The sequence below is a fragment of the Typopeltis vanoorti genome, chromosome 23, assembly GCF_054136105.1.
Source record: "Typopeltis vanoorti isolate ZY-2024b chromosome 23, IOZ_Tvanoo_1.0, whole genome shotgun sequence".
In the NCBI taxonomy this organism is placed as follows: Eukaryota; Metazoa; Arthropoda; class Arachnida; order Uropygi; family Thelyphonidae; genus Typopeltis; species Typopeltis vanoorti.
Window position 1 is genome coordinate 61,333,673 of NC_143571.1, and position 22,725 is coordinate 61,356,397.

The 22,725-nt window shown below is 37.2% G+C and overlaps 1 protein-coding gene across 2 annotated transcripts in view; it reads right to left on the reverse strand.

The window, feature by feature from the left end:
* The window catches only part of LOC150093900 (interference hedgehog-like), a 247,420-nt gene that overhangs the window by 174,736 nt on the left and 49,959 nt on the right, over positions 1-22,725 (reverse strand). Inside the window, exons 2-3 of one of the 2 annotated variants that reach the window (XM_090412904.1) lie at positions 15,759-15,943; positions 3,131-3,241 (exon numbers count right to left, since the gene is read on the reverse strand). In XM_090412904.1, the coding sequence (XP_090269030.1) occupies positions 3,131-3,197 (67 nt within the window). In that variant the 5' untranslated portion in view covers positions 3,198-3,241; positions 15,759-15,943. Of the gene's footprint in view, positions 1-3,130; positions 3,247-15,758; positions 15,944-22,725 lie in introns of both variants that reach the window. The other variant, XM_090412903.1, reaches the window with a different exon arrangement.

Sequence of the window (22,725 nt, forward strand, 5' to 3'; positions counted from 1 at the left end):
ATCCCAGTCATCGGTGGAACACAAATCGCTAGATGGAACCTTTGCAGATCCAACTGGAATGCATTTCAGAAACAAATCGAGCAAACCCTTACAGCAATTCCACCTACCCCCTAATTGCTATCCAAGATTCTAATCAAAACTGCAGCCAAAACCTCTATTCCTAGAGGCTACAGAAAACAATACATCCCATGCTGGAGTAGAGAAACTGAGGGACATTTAGCCAAATATAAAGAGACTGAAGACCTGACTGTTGCTAAGGAGTTCATAGCAATGCTGGAAAAAACAGAAAGGAAAGATGGATCTCAACCATCCATGAACCTGATTTCACCACATCGAACTGGAAAAGCTGGTCACTTCTGAGAAAATTAGGCGGGGCAGAACCAACAACACAAAAAAAAACAGAGATAACTCCAGATCAAATGGCAAATCATTTATTGAAAACCTTCAAGATACGCCCCAACCCTATCAGGAAAATTACTGTGCAATCTTCCATTAGAATCCTGAAGATGGGCCCCGAGCTTCCTGAACTTGTATACCCAGCATCTTGGGAAGAGGTACAAGTAGCCTTAAAACTTACCAAGAATGGCAAGGCTGCACAAGTGGATGGTATCCTCCCTGAGTTTCTAAAACATCTCGGTCAGCGAGGCCAAATATGGCTGGCCACCCTTTTCTCAAAAATTATAATGACTGAAAAACTACCAAATCTGTGGTGGGAAGCCAAAATAATTGTCGTGCCCAAACAGGTAAAGATCCAAATGAAGTCAAAAATCTACAACCTATCTCCTTGCTTTGCTTCACCTTTAAGCTCTTTGAAAGAATTCTCCTTAAAAGAATTTGACCACTCATCGAAAGAGCACTCCCCGATTGAACAAGCCAGCTTCAGGCCAGGAAGAAGTTGCTGTGACCAGGTCCTGGCCCTGACAACACAGATTGAAGCAGGCTTCCAGAAGAAACTTAAATCTAGAGCCGCTTTCATTGACCTAACATCAGTTTATGACAAGTCTGGATCAGGGGCACCTTATAATATTTCCTCCTAAAGCTAGGAAATATTATAAGGTGCAAAAAAACTTTCCAGCTTTTTAAATCCATTCTCTCCAACAGAAAGATCCGGGTCCATATTGGCAGAAAAAAGAGCAGGCCCAGATTCCTTCACAATGGTCTCCCACAGGGCTCTGTGTTATCCCCTTTACTCCCTACAACTTACCACATACCAGCTCGTGCAAGTATATGTATGCTGATGACCTAGCAATCCTACATCAATCTACCTCCTTTGCCAACCTGGAATCAACCTTGAACACAGAGCTGAACATCCTGGAAGAGTACTTCAAGCAGTGGTACTTGAAGCCAAATCCAACAAAAACTGTGTCCACAGTATTTCACCTGAAATGCAGAGGAGAATCGACACCTCAACCTTTCTTTTTTGTGGATAAATGGTAGAACACGAGCCTCACCCGAAATACCTTGGAGTGAGCCTGGACTGAAGCCTAACCTATAAAAGGCACATCAACAACCTGTCCAACAAAATTAAAATGAGAAACAATATCATTTCAAGGCTTGCTGGAACAATCTGGGGTTGTGGTGCAGAAGTCCTAAGGTCGTCTGCACTAGCCCTCACATTCTCTGCAGCAAAATATTGTGCCCCTGTCTGGGAAAGAAGTGCACACACACACACTAACATTATAGACACCCAGCTAAACTCTACCATGTGCACAATTAGTGGGACAGTGAGAAGCACCCCTCTCTCCTGGCCACCTGTCCTATCTAACATTGCTCCACCAAACATAAGGAGAAGACAAGCCTCGATTAAAGAATTTAATAAGGCAATGAACAATCCACTCCTGCCCCTGCACCAGACTCTCATAAATCCACCTAGTCTTTGCCTGAAATCTAGAAAGCCTTTCTGGTCCATGGACAAACTCTCTTCAGCTGCCCTGACATGTGGAGAGAATGTTGGTCCAACAATCTCCCAACAAATGGCTACCTGGTAGAAGATCCCTATGCTCTGCAGCCTGGTTTTGCTCTTCCTAGGAAGATTTGGTCATCAATCAACAGGATCAGAACTAACCAGGGCAGATGTGTCTACCTACTTCATAAATGGAGGCTGTTAGACCACCCTTATTGTGATTATTCTCCCATGGCTCAGACGATTACTCATATTGTGAATGACTGCCCAAGATGCCAATTTCCCGGTGGTGGCCTACAGGTCCACAAGGTGACGGATGAGGCCTTGGATTGGCTTTCACTGGACACTGACCTGTAACTATAAGACACTGACCTGTAGCTATAAGAATAAATAAATAAATAAATAAATTCAGTCATGACAACATCAAAGGTGATTTAGTGAGTTAAAAAACAACTAAAGATATTGTCGAATATATTTCTTATTCACCTCAAGATAACTTGGATACAATATTGCAAAAAACTCACTGATTTTTCACACAAAACTATTACTTGAAAATGAAATTATTATAGAGCAATGTAGGTCCATCAAGAAAGGGGGAAAGGGAATAAGATTCCCCAGGCCCATGATTCATAGGGGCCATAATTTCTAAGGGCCAAATTAGGTATTAATATATTAATATGATGCTTTAATATAATATTGCTCGCAGAAAACATTTGGCTATTCTTAAACATTTGATAATTTACTGAGATAATTCAAAATATATAATTTTAAATACATGGCAATGTTTATTTGATTGTCTATTTTAGTTATAAGAATAGAACTACTGATAACAAGAATATGTTTAATGAAAGTATGACCCGTTTATAATAAAACAAACTTTTAAAGAAACGGAAACTAAGAAGATGCTGGGTAGAAAACTAGCAAAATATTAGCCAAGTTCAAAATTAATTTATTTTTTCCTCTCTAGGTGTTTTGCACTGTGAATAACTATTATGAACAGCATTAATATATAAAAATGTAATATAAACATAACTCTTAGTAAGGGAACACCGTGCATAGACATATAAATACAAAATTAATGACGGAAAATCTCACGTAAAAAAAAAAATCTTTTTATGTGAGGTTTTCCGTCATTAATTTTGTATTTGTAATATAAACATTTTTATATTAAAAGCATAATCTATAAGAAAGTTTTAGCATGCATTTCCAAACAATATATATACTTACTGCTATATACAACAGATATACAACACAAGATAATGATTAACGAAAATTCCAACTGTTGGCCATCCATCTTATTAGAAGAATATCACAACCAAAGAGACATAACTGGTTTAACTGTGCTTAAAAAAAAAAAAAAAAAAAAAAAAAACATATAGCTATAAGAATAGAGCTATTGATAACAAGAATATGTTTACTGAAAGTATGATTCATTTATAATAAAACAAATTTTTAAAGAAACAGAGACTAAGAATGTTCTGCAATTTGTTTATCATAATCATTATTATACAGGTATCTCCATGAAGTCAGAAGACTCATTGCAGGAGATCTATTATTCACACGCTAGCCATTATTCAGCAATAATATCATATCTTTCCTTAAATCCATTCACTGATGAAGCACTCACAACCACCTCTGCCAACCAATTCCACCCATTCATTACCTACCCTCCAAGCAACAAATCTAGTTCTAACATCCTCGATAACCATACTCTTCACAATTTCCATGGGTGATCCCTCATTCTCTCCCTTCCTGCAATGTACCAAAAAAAAAAAGACACCAGTATCAATCCTATAAAACCCCTTTCATAACTTACATGCTTCTATCATGTCTACTCCTTTTTGCCTATCAGCTAATTTTTGAAGCCCACAAACCATCAATCTATTCTCATAGGGAGCATTCCATAGACTTGCCACAATCTTTGTCACTTGCCTCTGAATCCTCTCCACCAGATGGTAGAGAGGATTCAAGAAGTGAGTAATTCCCACAGATCTGCATGTCCAGATCTGTGCACAGTAGCCCACATGTGATGTTATTAAAGCCTTATAGCCTTACTGAAAGTATGATTCATTTATAATAAAGCAAATTTTTAAAGAAACAGAGACTAAGAATGTTCTGCAATTTGTTTATCATTATAACTTCTTTATCTCTACTTCTTAGTGTTCTTCAACAACCATGTAATCTGATGTGCTGCTTTGGTTTCTTTCACAATACACTCTCTAAAATTCAATTCTCTGTCCACAATCACCCCCAGTCCCTGGCCTCACTTTCCTGCAGTTCATTTCCATTAAAATAATAAACAGCTTGTGATCTCTTCTTCCCATAGTGCATCACCTTACACTTGGCCATGTTAAACTAGCAAACCTTTACCTCTTTACATATTAGTAGTCTGTGATCCTGCAGGATCTCTATGTCATCCTAGTATATCTGTCTATCAGCCACCCTCTAATCCAATGACCAAATTCATATCAATCACCATTTGCTCAAATTTATGCAACAGAGTTCTATGTAGACTACATTGTCACTTTATTATAAAAAGTACGCAAATTACTAAAGCAAAATCTACTCTTCACATAAGATGGTGAGTGGCCTTTGAAATGTTCCCTATGAGGATAGATTGAAGGTGTGTGGATTACAGAAGTTGGTTGATAGGAGAAAAAGAGGGGATATGATAGAAACATTTAAGTTGCTTAAAAGATTTTATAGGATAGATGCTGGGGAAATGTTTCAGCACTTCACTAGAAGGACCAGAACAAGGGGTCATCCCTGAATGTCGAATAAAGGTGTGGTCAGTAGGGGTGTGAGGACTAGATTTTTTGCTTGGAGAGTGATGAATGAGTGGAATGGATTGCCAGAGTAAGCTGTGAATGCTTTTTTCTGTGAATGGGTTCAAGGAGAGGTATGATAGATTGTGTGGATAGATTGGGCCTCTTGTGATGTGTAATGGCAGATTGGGTGGATATTCCTATCCACCCAATCCTGAATTCTGTCTTTCACCAATTTTTTTCAGTACCTTAACCACCATTCTTTAGATGCTGGTGGGCTTATAATTTACCACTTCTGTCTTGGAACTTCTTTTATGCAAGTGGAACCATTTTGTCCTCTTTTCATTCCATTGGCAACCTCCCCAGTACTGAAGCTGAAATTAAACAGCAGGGTCAGAGGAACTGATAATTGCTTTGCACATTCTTGTAATACACAAGCCAATACGCCAAGGCCATCTTTGCATTGAGGTTCTGCAATATTCTGTAAGCTATTCTGTAATGACTGTATAACCATAGTGTTTAAATGTCACCTAGGCATTATAATCTAACTTACAAAGAAGTGGATCTTAACCAAGAATCCTTAATTTTCATAAACTTGCTGTGTATCTATTATATACACTGGTGTAACTCCTCAATTCCTACTAATGCCTTGATGGAACACTTTAATTTCAGAGATATTTTCTAATAATTTTTGGTCTATTCTGACCAATAAGAAAATTCAAGATGTTATCTATATCTTCTAAGCTATACTGCCAAGCAATAAAAGTTGGTTGACATCAGAAAATCAAATTCACTATCAAAATGGGAAGAAACAACTAACTTACCTTCCTGGACATGTTTATCGGTAAAATAAAAGGGAGGAAACTATCATTACAGTTTACAGAAACATATTCTACATATTGATATCTAATACGTATTGATATCCAATTCAACTTCCGAGATTCGAAAGTTGAATTGGATTGAATGAGGCAAGAAATGAAATGGATGCAGAATGAAATTAAGAAAATTCAAGTAAAAACTATTAAAATAAATAATGATGGCATGAAAGAGTTAATGAAAGATGAGCGAGTGGCATTGTATGGGAACTCCATTATTAAAGGTGTGCTGAAGGATAGAATGTACACGGTATGTTTTCCAGGCGCTAAAACGAGTAGAGTGATTGAGGCATTGGATATGAGGCAGGAGCGAGCAAAAGAGTTAATAGTATTAATAGGTACGAATGATTTGAGAGAGGACAAAGAGTGTGTCAGAATGGATATCAGGAAGCTGCTTAGAAGGATAAAAGAGAATAGTGTGACAGGAAGGGTGGTTAACGTGTTGCCTAGGTATGACTGTGGTGAAATGAGGCGGAGAGCAAGGATTATAAATGATATGCTGGCTGAAATGTGTGAGGAGATGGGAGCAGTTTGTTAATGTGTGGAATGAGTTTGAGGGATGAAGTGATCTGTATGGGAGCAATGGACTGCATTTGAGTGGTTATGGTGTGAGTTGCTTGGAGAGACTGCTGCTAGAAGGTAGAGAAGTAAATAGAGAGAATGAATCAGATCGAGTGGGAAGTGATGTGGAAGAGCAGGAGAGTAAGACAGGAGAGACTGAAGAGGTGTTATGAATGGGGAATTGAGTGATATGAGTATAGAAAATTAGACTAAAATACACAAAGATTATTGAAGAAAAAATGAAAGAGTTTGAGAACAGGAATTAAACCTTGGAGATTCAGTGGCAAACTCTGAAGAAAACATTCATTGATTCTGCCAGAGAGGCATGTGGTGAGGTTGTCTGCAAGGATAAAAAAATCAGAACTCAATGGTGGACACAGGAAGTTAAAGAGGCACAAAGGAAAAGAAGAAAGCATATCAAAAGTTCCTGGCAAATAAGTCAGCTTGTGCTCTTAGAGAATACCGAGACAAATGCAAGAATGCTAAACACTGTGTAAAACTAGCTAAACAAAAGTCATGGGAGGACTTTAGCAAGAATATAGAAAATAAATATCAAGAAAGTGGCAAAATATTCTGGAGGTTGTTGAAGAAGCTTAGGAATGGAGGAAAGAGTGCTGTAAAAGGAGTTAGAGATGATAAAGGTCACATGAAAACGGGAGAAAAAGATATCCTTGAAGTATGGAGTAATTACTTTGAAAAACTGCTAAATGAAACAAGCAGTGATGACAGCACAGTGGTAAAAAACACTAACCAGACATGCAGTCAGGAATACATATATCCATACTCTAAGTAGAAAAAGCCATCAAAGGCTTGAAATGTGGAAAGGTAGCAGGAGCAGACGATATTCGACCAGAAATGCTGAAGTATGGTGGTATAAGAGTCTTACAGTGGCTGCACTGCATAGTTCAGAAAGCCTGAAGAGAGGGACAAATTCCCGATGATTGGAGTAGAGCTCTCATAGTACCCATATATAAAAAGGGAAATATAACAATGTGAGAATTACAGAGGTATTTCGCTACTGAGTGTTCCTGGCAAGATCTATGCAAGTATACTTGAGAAACGATTGAGAAGAATTGTGTTGAAGAAAAGCTGGGTGAAGAACAAGCTGGATTCAGGCCAAATAGAGGCTGTCAGGATCAGATCTTCCCTTACGACAGATAGTCGAGAAAACATGGGAATATAACAGAGATCTGTATTTAAGTTTTGTCGATCTGGAAAAGGCATATGACAAGGTGCCAAGAGAGAAGCTATTCAATATGCTACAGTTATATGGTGTCAATGGGGCATTATATCAAGCAATACTTAGTCTTTATTTGAGTTGTAAGTCAGCAGTTAGAATTGAAGGAAGTACAGAAAGATGGTTTAATGTTAAATCTGGTGTGAGACAAGGATGTACATTATCCCCTCTGTTATTCGTTATCTATATGGATCACATTACGAAGGAAAGTGGTATTAAAAATGATATCAAAATTGGAGATGTTAATGTCAGTTAATGTTTTACTTCATATGCATAAAGCATATGAAGTAAAACATCATATGCTTTATGCAGATGATGTTATACTTCTAAATAAATCCGCTAAAAGTCTGCAAGATTCTCTGACTAAATTGAATAGCTGTTGTAATAAATATGGTATGAAGGTCAGCAATAAAAAGACAAAGACAATGAAAATAGGCAGAATCATTGAAAATATCAACTGTCTTGTGAATGGAGAACCTGTGGAACAAGTGAAACATTTCAGGTACCTTAGGCACGATTTTTAGTGAAGATGGTAAATTCAATATAGAAATAGACAACAGATTCAGCAAAGCTTGTATAGTGGGAAGTCAACTGAACAAATTTATATGGAATAAGAGAGAAATTAGCCAAAACACTAAATTAGCTGTATACAAGACCATGTTTAAACCAATTTTAACTTATGAATCTGAGAGCTGGGTCAGAAGTAAAACACTTGACCAAAGACTAGAGACTGCAGATATGAGAGTCCTGAGAAAGATTAGAGGAGTGAACAGATGGCATCAATGGCAATATCATATTAAAAACGAGGATATTAGGAAAGAACTTGATACTGTCAGCATCCAAGAATGCATTAACAGAGCTAATCTCAGGTGGCATGGTCACTTAAACAGAATGGGCGAGGAAAGATTAGCAATACAAGTGTTCTCTGCCAGGTTGGCAGCAAAACGACCCAGAGGAAGACCAAGATATGGGATTGATACGGTACAAAGTGCCTTAGACGATAGAAATATAAGATCTGATAATGTTGGAGTCTTGACAAGTAACAGACTGATTTGGAGGAAAATTATAGATAGGAAGTTAGTAATGATGTAATTTTTTTCATGTAGTACTATCATATCCTGTACACCCCTTGAGGGTACATGGGAGGAATTTGATGATGATGATGATGAGTATAGAAAATGAGAGAATGGGTGTGCAAGAGGAGCAGGGAAATAGGGAGGATCACGGTGGACATAGGTACACAGCATGAGAAAGGTTGATGCTCCAACAGGAGGTGAGCATGTGTAGGCAGGAAAGGAATGGGATGACCAGGGATCAAGAGGAAACAGTTGGAATTGAACAGGGTTTTAAAATGAAGAAGCAGAAAGGGAAATGGCCCTGGTCGAGCATGGAGAGATCACATCGAGGGAGTGGTATCAGTGAAACTAGCTGTAGATCCTGAAATGAACTGTTGTGTTTGTATGCAAATGCTAGAAGTATAAGAAACAAGGCAGTTGAAATGGCTGCACTAATTGCGTCTGTTCACCCAAAGATTGTCGGAATAAGTGAGACATGGTTTGAAGAAGATGACATCCTGACAGGAATAGAGATGGAAGGGTACGATGTGTTTCGTGAGGACAAAAGGGGTAAAAAGGGAGGGGGAGTGCTATTGATGATAGAGAAAGAGTTATGTCCATATAAGGTAGAGATGCAAGAGGGAAATAGTACCAGTGGTTTTGAGGCAGTATGGCATGAGATAGAGGTGAATGGAATCAAATACTTGGTGGGATGTTGTTATAGACCAGGTAATGTGGATGGTGGTGATAATGAAATACAATCAAATTAGCCAATTAAATAAGAAAAGGGTGATTCATTATGGGCGATTTTAATTATGACAATATAGACTGGAATGATGAGATAGCAACTGGAAGCAAAGAAAATGAGTTTCTTGAGTTTTTGAGGGATAACTACCACAGACAGTATGTAACAGAGGGCACACGAGGATTGAGGGTCTTGGATTTGGTCATCTCATCAGAGGATGTAATTATAAATGAGGTGTCAAATCACCCTCTAGTTGGTGACCATGAGTGATTACCTGGGTGGTTGCCAGCAGTGTGAGGACCTCTGTGAGAAAAGAGTATATGTGGAACTGCAAGGCTGGTGATTATGAAGAGCTCAGGAGACAGCTTGCAGGTATAGCATGGAATGAGGAGTTAGCTGGAAAAGAGATCAATGCTGGAAATGAGATCAGCTTGGGGGATTTTCAAAACTGTTTAGTAGATGCAATGTCTAAATGTATTCCAAGGGTGAGAAGGTTAAATAAGGTGGGTGTGAGATGGATGAATAAAGAGATTAAGCATGCGATGCAGAGAAAGAGGGCATTGTGGAGGCAGCATAAGAGAAGTGGAAATAACCAATTCCATGAGGTCTACAAAGACCAAGCAAGGAGGGTGACTTGGTTGGTTTTTTCATGCAGAGTTGTGAATGATTGGAATGCCTTGCCTGAGAATGTGGTGTCTGCAAAGAGTTTGAATGTGTTTAAAACACGGTATGATGAGCTGTGTGTGTGATAAAAGGACCTCCCAGATGAGTCTTTGACTCCATGAGGTCTTGGGGTGGTAATAATAATAATAATAATAATAATATAATATCTTCATCTTATCCTTTTATGAGCCACACAATAGAAAAGCATTATCACCACTGAAATGCAAAGGCAAGTAAAAAGAGGATCATCCTCCTTTTACCTGCCCGATCAGTTCTTTGGACAAATTCTTTCTACAGTTGTTTTCTCCTCCATTCCTAGGCCTATAATAACATCCAATTAGATATACTGTCCTATTAATCTCAATATTATACCAAACATGCCATTAACACACATTGCATACTCTTTGCATGGGAATAAATTTCTCCATTATCTTTAGCATACCATTTCCTTCTTTTTTTGTCTTTTTTCCTAGAAGATTCTGTATCCCTTCTTATCATTAATATACAGAGTAAACAAAAAAAAAAAAAAAAAAAACCGAATGAGTATAACTTTGAGACCTTATAATAGGGGTCTTTTTTTGAGTAAATAACTTCATGAGAACATGAATCTGATACTGAAGTCACAAAACTATGGCTATTAAAAAAATGGCTATGAAATTTTTAACAGTATAAAATATGAATAAGCAGACCTGTATCTCAAAAAAACATTACCCTTAACCTTAAATTATTAAAATGTAGTACATCTGTTGTTCACATGTATATTATTGTATCTCACAATATGCAGGTATGACTTCATGATTTGGAAAATGTTCGAAAAGTTCTTGGAAAATTTTCCAAGAAGAATTATGAGTCAGTGTGTTTAGCAAAAGTGCAACATGGCAGAACTGCATGCTCACATGACACATGTATGGCTGAATATTGCTGTAGTACAGCACAGTCCTCATATAAATAGTGTGCATGACATATTTCCAAGCTCACTAGTTCCACAAACAAGAGTGTGTAAAATGCTACATGAAGTAGGCATCTATTCATACCACATACAGTATGTTCAGCATCTCAAGAATAGGAATCTTGCCAAACAGAAGAAATTTTATAATTTGCTTAATGCTGTTAAGCAAATTAAAAAATTTGCTGTTCACTAATGATTACATCAATACATCTTGTTCTGATGAATCTCAAGCCTAGGAACCATGCCAAACAGCTGGAGTTTTATAATTTGCTTAACACCAGCTGATGATATTATTGATACATCTTGTTCTGTGATGAAGTACAGTTCATCCATGACAGTTACTACAAATCCTTACAAATGACATTTATGGTAACAAACAAATCTTCATGCCATTGTGGAAAGTAAATTTTACCATCGCTTCATTGTCAACATGTGGTGTATTTTCCTCTACAGTCAGTTCATTGGTCTATTCTTTTATCTCTGATTTCAGTACATTCTCCTATTTTCATTTCATCTGTTCAAACTAAAACAGTGCAGCTATCAGTGGGGTATTCTGTTTAATGACTTTGCAAAAGTCCAATCCATTTCCCTTGTTCAACCTCAGCTGTCACTTTATCAATAAAATGTAAACAGATGACTAAGACAAGATGACAAAGATATGCTGTTTTCTATGAAGAATTGTATCCCTATTCACCTATTTCCAGAAATGGGTCCTAATAGCCTTAATCCATACTTTAATCACCATTTCAGAAATAATTACTGGCTATTATTTTTATGGCTATTTTGCCTGCTTTTGTTTAGGAGTGTCCCTGTTTTAATGTCATTGGCTTTTTACTCAAGAATTCTTAGGGCATTGCAGATGCATTTTAGAGACAAATATATATAGCATAATAGAAGAAACTTCGCACATACCTTTTCTTGGATGGTGTTGCCTGTTTTCTTTCTATGGTGTGCATACTTCTGTTGTTATGGTGTTGGAAGGGGAGTGTGTGTGTGTGGGGGGGGGGAAATGTGGGAGTATTAATTTGAAAAGACCTGGGTTTTTTGTATAATATATATATTATTTTTAAGGGTGGGCGGAGTGCTTTTTTTGTAGGGTGGGAAAAAGGGGGCTGAAAATAGCAAGAGTTTTTTAGAGGAAGGGTTTATGGGAACCCTCTCCCCGGCCCCCTTTTCCCATAAACCCTTCCCCTAAAAAGCTGTAATACAAAAAACCTGGGTTTTTTCAAATTAATTCTCCCACACTGTCTAAGCCCCCCCACTCCCCCTTTCAACACCATAACAGCAGAAGTATGCACATTGCAGAAAGAAGACAGGCAACAACATCCAAGAAAAGGTATATGCGAATTTTCTTCTATTATGCTACATATATTTGTCTCTAAAATACATCTGCAATGCCCTAAGAATTCTTGAGTAAAAAGCCAATGACATTAAAACAGGGGCACTCCTAAACAAAAGCAGGCAAAATAGCCATAAAAATAATAGTTTTTAAGAGGAATAACATGGGAGTTTTCCCAGAAATAATACCTATATGAATGGCTATACTTAGATATATCTTTTCTATCTCTACCCTTCTGCAAAAGAACTATCTTGCCTTCCTTTCAGTCACCTGTGCTAATATTCCATCTAATCCCAATGCTGAATTTGCTTAAACTCTATCAATATCTTTAAAATCTTTAGCTCATTCGTCTCTATTTTTCTTATCCACTACAAGGATCCTTAATATTTCCAAATGAATGTATATCATAGCAAAATAATTCCTCAATGATTCCACAATCTCTGCTACATCAGTCACTCTCCTGCACTCCTGTCTTCACCAAGATTATTCTCCCATGATCTTTTTCCCTTTTTACTTGCTCATCCTGATTTATGCTCATGCGTAGCCCTACACTTTTTTTTTTTTATCGTGTAGGCATTCGGAACCGAATTCTATGGAACAGGTTTTTTTTTACTTGCTACATGACAAAAAAACTAACTCCCTAGGATTTCCTTTGACTTGCCTTTGCAAACAACGTTTTATAGATTTGAACTTCCATACAATGGCTATCATTCTTCTAGCCTGCATTCTATACCACTCATGGACAATACTAAGCTTCTCTCACCATTCCTTGTATAATATTTTCTCTTTATTTAGTTCTTACTTTATGATTTTACTTATCATTTTTACTCCCATGAGATTTATCCTCCTATGGGAAAGCAATACTGCTTCCTTCAGACACTTTTTGGCCTTTCCCTTTCACATTCTCATACCAAGGTACCAATCTATTTGCATTTCCAGAAGCATTTAATATCCCTACCTCATTTATATATATTCATTTATTTAATCTCTCCACTACATCTAAAACCTTAATTTTGGCTGGACTATAGCTAGGTTATTCAGTGATCACACTATCAAATTGATCACCCCAACAATTCCAATATTTCTGCACTCTCCTTCAGCAACTCAATTCAGTTGTTTTCACTAAAATTATTCTTCCATGGTTGTTTTTTCTCCCTCTTTACTTTGTCCTTTAGCAATTAGGTTTTCTTTTTGCTTGTTTCATCAACTTTTTTTTTTATAACCTGGCTTTGCTTTCCTGATCATGACCATAATTATTCAGTCACATTTCTCCTGAGATTCTTCCCCTCCACACAACATCTCTGTTTGCTTTATTTTCTGATGATGCAAAACTGGCAAGAGAAATGGTAAACAAAGGTGATGTGGAGATCCTGCAGGATGATTTAAATAGACTAACAGTGTGGGTAAAGGATAATAGTGATCAGTTTAATGTACAAAGTAAAGTTATGCCCTTTGGAATGCAAAGATTGCATGCTATTTAATATATTTCACTGACAAAACTAGAATGCAGGCAATTAATATGGCTAGGGGATAATGGTGGACAGGAGATGAATTTAGAGGACATATTGCAAAAGTGGGAAAAACATCTCAAAGGTACTTGGATGTTGAAGAACACAACAAGTTGAGATAAGGAAGTTATTCTTCTTCTGCAGCTTATTCCACTTAAGTAGGGTCGCTGTTTTTTAGTGAGTCTCCTTCACATCCTCCCATCTTGGGCTGTAACCACATCCAAGTTCTTCAACCAAACCTGTGTCACATCTTGGCACAGGCTTGGTTTCCTGAGCTTCTTAGGGATGAGGAGATGGCAAAGAGGATACAGAGGAGAGTGACCAAAATAGGTGCAGGTCTGAGAAATGCTCCCTACATGAATGGGCTAACTATATATTTGGTTTAATCCTTTATCCAAATGTAAGCAAACAAAGTTTGTGCCTGAAGTATTTTCAGGACTGGGACAATTTGTGGTAAAGGTGGTATAACTTCACATCACTTGCCTTAGGATCCCATAATCTTGCCTAAGTATCCCAAAGCACATATCCTTATGGGTATGTATAATGCTATGCATTATGGGAATGGTCACTACCCAGACCAGTTTCGAAAACTTTACTGAGGTCTCATCAGTGGGGGCCAGGCCCAGAGGTGGTGATACTAAGGTAGAAGTAATGCAGAAGTCATATTTCCATTCACGAGTTGCCAAAAGGTGTCACACTTATTAAAATTCTCTGGATTAGAGATAGTTGATGGAAGTTTTTCCACTTGGTTATGCTAACAATTATATATTTGGTTTAATCCTTTATCCAAATGTAAGCAAACAAAGTTTGTGTAAAGTACTTTCAGGACTGAAGGTGTACAACTTGCAAAACTTGATTAATAGGTGAAAAAAAAACAAAAAACAGGGCATAATACGCTGGTGTCCAAAATATAAAGACAAAATTTATTTCTAGAGATTATAACCATAAATTCAGATGAATCATGTTATGGCAATTGGCATAATTGATGATTTTGAGTAGAAAGCAGGCACACATTCAAATTTTCGAATCATGTGTAAAGGGGTCACATGATAGCACTCAACAGGATATAAAAGGCAAAAAGGCTGAGCTAGGCAAATTGTGTTTGAAGGAAGCTCTTTTTATGAAGGAATAAAGTTACAAACTTGGATGTTTTGTAATGTCTCAAAGACATCATCTAGATCAGTGCTTCCCAAACTTATGGATGTAAAGGCTCCCTTTGGAAAAATTTAAATATTTCACGGCTCCTCCCATTGAAAAAAAAATTCAAGATTTTCAAGATTTTGCATTTGTAAGCTTTTTTTGTGCTTCTTATCAATATCTTTGAAATGAAACTTATATGAATAAGCATATTTTACTAATATTCATTAAGCACTGAAATACGCAGGAAGCAAAATTTGTGAACCAACACCAATGTGTGATTTTTTTCCATTAAAATATAAAAAATGACAAAAAAGAAATAATATAAACTAAATACGTTTCTTTTAAGATTAAAAAAAGAACTACTTAGTCTTAAACATTTTAAATTTGTTTTATTTCACAGCCCCCCCCCCCTCAACAAAACTTACAGTTTGGGAAGCGCCGATCTAGATGATTTCACACGAGGAAGAATTATTGGAAAGCTGAAGAAGGCTGCAGAATTACTGATATTGCCAGAGAGTTTTGGAATGATAACCCTTTTATCTCTGCAGGTCAGTGTACTCATAATTGCAGCAATCCTCTGCATTACCTTCACCACCTTTGCAATATGTCCCCTAAATTTCAGGTTTCACTCAATCATCAACCCCAGATCTCTTGTCTCCCCTACTTCCTTCAGTAGAACTCCTCCCATAGAGTATGCAGCATCCCATCGATGTTTCCCAAACCTCAAGACCTTACACTTTGCTGCATTAAACTGACACCCCCATTCATTTGCCCATCTATCTAGCTTATTCAAATCTTCTTGCAGGGCTACCACATCTTCACTATTACTAATAATCCTTCCCAGCTTCGCATCATCTGCAAACAACTGAATATCCCCTTGTTATCCACTGGCAATGTCATGGATATAAAAGTTAAACAATATAGGTCCTAGTACTGACTAGAAAAATTAAAACAACTTTTAAAGCAGATATAATTAAAAACAAGCCTATGATGGAATTAATAATTTTGAATGAATTACCTGATTTTAGGGATAAATTAGCCAGTGCTCCTGATGTCAGCCTCTCCATGTACAATAGGTGATAGAACATAAATGTTCCCAGACAAGAAGATATACAGAGCCATTACAATGCTATCAGGTCTAAACATAAAGGTATGTAACATAAAGGAGCTCAAAAATGAAGTGTCCAATCTCTGAAGGTGATTCTGCAATGAAATATTATTTTATATTAACAATAATGTAATATAATATTACTGTAATTTAATATTTGTACATTAAATAACCTCTTCATGAAAGCTGGATTGAGTTGGTTTTGGTTGTCTGAAAATAATGGACAAAGAAAGACTATATATATTAATTTAATGTATTTTTCTGGTCAGTTTTTCTGCTTTATATGATGAAAAAACTGAGTTTCCAGAAGGAAAGCTCTGCCACCTCACTAAGAGACTGGCTAACTCATTCCCAGTTGAAAACTCCTTATAAAATGTCTTTGTATCTTCATTTCCTAGATGGGATTTGAACTTAAGACTTTCCGAATGAAGGTTATTATTGTTGCCATCTGAGCTATGGAAACTACTATCACAAAAGGCTGTTTTTTTGTCAGATAAGAGGACAAAAAAAGTATGTACTATTCTCTCCATATTCAGAGAAAAGTTTATGCACGTGCCTCACCTCTCCGTATATATCTCTCTCTTCACTCTCTTTCTCTTCTATTAATCACATGAGATTTCCATGAAGTTTACTGCTATGTTTGGTTCAACTAGCCATGCATCCTCATATTCTTCCAACAAAAACATATCCATAATCTGGAAATATCTTCCATATACACTTTACTCTCAAAAGTATTCAGAAGCTAGCAGATGCTAACCATTCATGATGAGTTGAATGGATAGCGTCTCCTTGTTCCAGTGTGCAGGCCATAGATTCAAACCCAGTATGAGGTTACCATCATGTTTACTTGAAGGCTGAAGTAGCTTGAAAAAGTTCCATAGTCTGTAGAGCAGGGCTCCCAAATTATGTAGCCATTACCTCATCCACAGTACTAAATATGATACAGGTTAACAACCTTTAATAGCAAAATTTACATAAAAATTTTGTCATTAAAGATATCAAATATAATAACATACAATTTGACATAATGATATCAAATATAATAACATCTTGCTCACCTTCACCATTAATTACAACTGTTGACTTTTCTGTAAGGACTCTTTACCTATTTATGATGACAGGCATCTTAATTTTACTTGATACCATCTTTTAAACAGCAGATAACTCCATAAGTCAATGAGGAGTATGGTCATGATGTTAGTCATGTTACAATTTGATGTTTCAGCTCTTTCCATAGAAATGACGTCAGGACTCTGTACCAGAGAAATTTCTGCAGCCCCAACAAGTATATATCTTCTAGATCCTATGATCAATGATATAAATCACACAAAGCATTCTCACATATGACAGATCCTCTAAACCTCACCATTAGAATGAAAGCTTCAGTAAGTTTTTATTTTCATTTATTTGTTATGTCACTCCCACCTATGAAAGCTGTCGAAAGTTTTTTTGCTTGGTTACAAAGTAAATTATAACAGACAAGAAATGATATTCTTGTTTGATCATTTACCAAAGTATAAGCAAACAAAGTTATTATTATTGCACAAGAACCTTATTAAGTTCAAAGATTCATTGCAAGAGACCCACACCATCCACACAACATCTAACATAACCTTCCTTGAATGTGCTGACTAATAAAGAACTCACAACAGACTCTGGTAACCCATTCTGCTCATTTACTACTCTCCAAGCAAAGAATATGGTTCTCACATACTCTTGCTAATTGCACTCTTAATAGATTTCCAGGGATGACCCCTTGTTCTGCACCCTCTAGTATAGTGCTAAATACTTTCCTATGTATTAATTCCTTTTAGTAACATAAATGTTTCTCTCATATCCTTTATTTTCCACCTAAATAGGTGGTTGCAACCCACAAACCCTCAATTCATTATCATAAGGAGCATTCTACATACCATCCACCATCTCGCTCTCTTCTGAGTCCTCTCCACCACTTCCTCATTCCCAAGAAACACAGATGACCAGACTTGTGCACAATAATTAGAATGTGCTAATATGAAGATCTTATAAAAAAGGAATGATAATTTCTTTATCTCTGCTTGTGTGTTTTTCAATATCCAAGTAATCCAAGTAAGGGGTGCTTAAGGGTCAAAGCTGTATAACTGAGAGGAGACCTCCACATAGCCTTTAAAGGAATGCGGAGAACCGACCAGGGCTTCTGACCTAATGTCCAATCCTCACCTTCTCGTGGTGCACCCTGTTGGGTATCTACTTTAATACTGAACGAACGAGGACGGGCTGGCAATTTGGGATTTAGCCGACCAAATTGTATTCTTATTGGTTAAACCAAAATAAAATATGATGGTACAACATGACAAAATTTCATGCCGGCTGGGGCATCGCCCGGTTAAACAAGGCCCCTGTTGTTTTCGCCAGGGAACCAGGGCGAACAGCGAAAAGTCAGCTACTGGAACAAATCTGAAAACAAACCCCAACTCAACATCACCAGAGTTAAAGATCGGTACTATCAACGTAAGAAGCCTGAATGGCAAAGAAATGGAGCTAGCTGAGGAATTAGATAAGTACCAGATCGACATAATAGGGGTGACTGAAACAAAAAAGACCAAAACTGGTGAGATCTTTCTGAGCAATAAATACAAAATGTTATATTCAGGCAATGACAATCAAGGAAAAGAAGGAGTAGCCATAGTATTCAACACAAAATACGAGGCTAATCTTCTTGAATGGCAGTCAGTCTCAAGAGTAATGTGGGCAAATATGAGAATGGGGAACTGGACAATGAGACTTATTTGTGCCTATGGTCCCACAGAAGGTTCTACTAAGGTAGAAGTGGAGGAATTTTTTGAGGCTTTAGAAAAAGCAACTGACACAATGAAAAAGGAAAAGTTGGTCCTTGTTAAGGATCTAAATAGCAGAGTAGGAAGTGATTGTCAGACATACAAAAATGTTTTGGGAAAATTTGGAGAAAAGAGCAAAGCTAATCATAATGGCAAATATCTGTTGGATTTCTGCTCAGGACATGGAGTGGTTATTACTAACACCATGTTCCAACATAAAAATGTGCACAAATTCACATGGAGAGAAGAGGCTAGGAAAAAGAAAAGTCTCATTGACTATGTTATTGTTGATACTGATGTTTTCTCCCTGGTGCAGGACACCAGAGTGTACAGAGGATTTGAAATTGGAAGTGATCACTATTTAGTCTTGAGCAGGATAAAATTGAATTTCATATTGAAAAGAATAACATGTAAGAAAGTTTTAAAGCAAATAAAAGTTGAGCAGCTCTCAGATGTGAACTGTAGACTAAAATACACAAAGATTATTGAAAAGAAAATGAAAGAGTTTGAAAACAGGAATCAAACCTTGGAGATTCAGTGGCAAACTCTGAAGGAAACATTGATTGATTCTGCCAGAGAGGCATGTGGTGAGGTTGTGTGCAAGGATAAAAAAATCAGAACTCCCTGGTGGACACAGGAAGTTAAAGAGGAAGTGAAGGAAAAGAAGAAAGCATATCAAAAGTTCCTGGCAAATAAGTCAGCTTTTACTCTTACAGAATACAGAGACAAATGTAAGAAAGCTAAACAGTGTGTAAAACTAGCTAAACAAAACTCATGGGAGGACTTTGGCAAGAATATAGAAAATAAATATCAAGAAGGTGGCAAAATATTCTGGAGGTTGTTGAAGAAGCTTAGGAATGGAGGAAAGAGTGCTGTAAAAGGAATTAGAGATGATAAAGGTGAAATGAAAACAGGAGAAAAAGATATCCTTGAAGTATGGAGTAATTACTTTGTAAAACTGCTAAATGAAACAAGCAGTGATGACAGCACAGTGATAAAAAACACTGACCAGGCATGCAGTCAAGAATACATATCCATACTTGAAGTAGAAAAAGCCATCAAAGGCTTGAAATGTGGAAAGGCAGCAGGAGTAGATGATATTCGACCAGAAATGCTGAAGTATGGTGGTATAAGAGTCTTACAGTGGCTGCACTGCATAGTTCAGAAAGCCTGGACAGAGGGACGAATTCCCGATGATTGGAGTAGAGCTCTCATAGTACCCATATATAAAAAGGGAAATAAAACTGCATGTGAGAATTACAGAGGTATTTCCCTACTGAGTGTTCTTGGCAAGATCTATGCAAGTATACTTGAGAAACAGTTGAGAAGAATTGTGGAAGAAAAGCTTGGTGAAGAACAAGCTGGATTCAGGCCAAATAGAGGCTGTCAGGATCAGATCTTCACTTTACGACAAATAGTCGAGAAAGCATGGGAATATAACAAAGATCTGTATTTAAGTTTTGTCGATTTGGAAAAGGCATATGACAAGGTGCCAAGAGAGAAGCTATTCAATACGCTGCAGTTATATGGTGTCAATGGGGCATTATATCAAGCAATACTTAGTCTTTATTTGAGTTGTGAGTCAGCAGTTAGAATTGAAGGAAGTACAGGAAGATGGTTTAATGTTAAATCTGGTGTGAGACAAGGATGTACATTATCCCCTCTGTTATTCATTATCTATATGGATCACATTATGAAGGAATGTGGTATTAAACCTGATATCAAAATTGGAGATGTTAATGTCAGCTCTTTGCTTTATGCGGATGATGTTATACTTCTAAATAAATCCGCTACAAGTTTGCAAGATTCTCTGACTAAATTGAATAGCAGTTGTAATAGATATGGTATGAAGGTCAGCAATAAAAAGACAAAGACAATGAAAATAGGCAGAATCATTGAAAATGTCAAGTGTGTTGTGAATGGAGAACCTGTGGAACAAGTAAAACATTTCAGCTACTTAGGCACAATTTTTACTGAAGATGGTAAACTGAATATAGAAATAGACAACAGAATCAGCAAAGCTGGTATCGTGGGAAGTCAATTGAATAAATTCATATGGAATAAGAAAGAAATTAGTCGGAACACTAAATTAGCTGTATACAAGACTGTGTTCAAACCAATTTTAACTTATGGATCTGAGAGCTGGGTCAGAAGTAAAACACTTGACCAAAGACTAGAGACCGCAGATATGAGAGTCCTGAGAAAGATTAGAGGCGTGAACAGATGGCATCAATGGCAATATCATATTAAAAATGAGGATATTAGGAAAGAACTTGACATTGTCAGCATCCAGGAATGTGTTAGCAGAGCTAATCTCAGATGGTATGGTCACTTAAATAGAATGGGAGAGGAAAGATTAGCAAAACAAGTGTTCTCTGCCAGGTTGGCAGGAAAACGACCCAGAGGAAGACCAAGATATAGGTGGATTGATACGGTACAAAGTGCCTTAGACGATAGAAATATAAGATCTGATAATGTTGGAGTCTTGACAAGTAACAGACTGATTTGGAGGAAAATTGTAGATAGGAAGTTAGTAATGATGTAATTTTTTCATGTAGTACTGTCATATCCTGTACACCCCTTGAGGGTGCATGGCAGGAGTTTGATGATGATGATGAAGTAATCCTATGAGCTACCTTGGCTACCATTGCAATATACCCTCTGAACTTCAACTCCCTATCCACAATACTCTAAAATCTCTAACTTCACCAATTTTCTAGAGTACCATTCCATCAGTATTGTACACATCTGGTAATCTTTTCATATCAAAATGCATAACCTTACACTTTTCCTGATACAATATTCCAAACTTACCAGGACCCTACCAAAAAAATAATTTCCACATCTGCAGCATAAATTCCAACATAAACGACAATCATCACGACTTAGAGACATCTGAACCAAACCTTCTTCTCTTAACAGAAATCCAAATTACAGCTACCTCCACCACAGTTCACCTTCAATGCCCAAATTACACTTTTCGTGATTCATTTTGACACCTTTGTATGTTCTTACATTGCCTAACAATGAATGCCAAATCTAGAATCCCCTGCTTTTGACCTCCTCTGACTGAAGTTTCCTTGCTCCACTTAGTAACATTCATCTGATTCACATACTGGTCTCCAAACTCTGAAAACTACAAAGACTTCTTCACCTTCCTCTTTGTGAAACTCGACCATTACAATCCAACTACCCAAACAGCAAAGTCATCATTCTAGGTGACCTCAATGTCCACATCTCCAACACTACAGATTAAGTCAGATGTGATGAAATAGTTTTTGCTATAAGAAATGATCTAATGCAAATCATGCAACTATGTACCCAAATTCCATATAATCCCCTCTGCTCTGTCAACACCTTGATCTTTTTTTAACACTTTTTTAACTTTTTTTTAACTAGTTCTTCTTCCCGACACAATGCAGAAGTTACTCGGCAACTCAAACTACAATTTAGTGCAAGTTTCCAGCCTCGTGGAACACCCCTTCTCTGACCACACCCAATCTTGTGTTCTCTAGCACTACAAAGGTACAAAGTGGGATGATCTCCAGAACTACTACTCTTCTTTCCCATGGCATGACTCTTGCTTCTGCTCTTCTGACTCAGATACCTGTACCGAGTGTGTTGTAGAAATCATCCTAAGTGGCATGAAGGTATTCATCTCTTATTCCATCCACTTTTCAAGCCCTGTTCAACAAGAAGATATGAAAGCAATTGAAAAAAACTCAGCTTACTGCAGGTGGCTTGTGTCAAAAACAGAAGCTTCATACTCAGCCCATACAGAAGCACACAATAAATGGAAATCAACTATCAGCAAATCCAAATTCAACTTCATAAAAGCAACTAGCAGAAAACTTGTCTCTTGTCCAAATGCCTTTTCGTCCCTCACAAAAGTCATTGGACGCAACTTCTGCTCACCTGAACTCCAACCTCTCTCTCTTTCGCCCACCCTGATGGCATCACTGTTACAGCATCCAAAAAAAAAAAAGGTGACCTTCTAGCATCACTCTTTTCCTCTAACTCCTGCATAGATGACAATGGCAGATCACTCCTTCCATATCAGC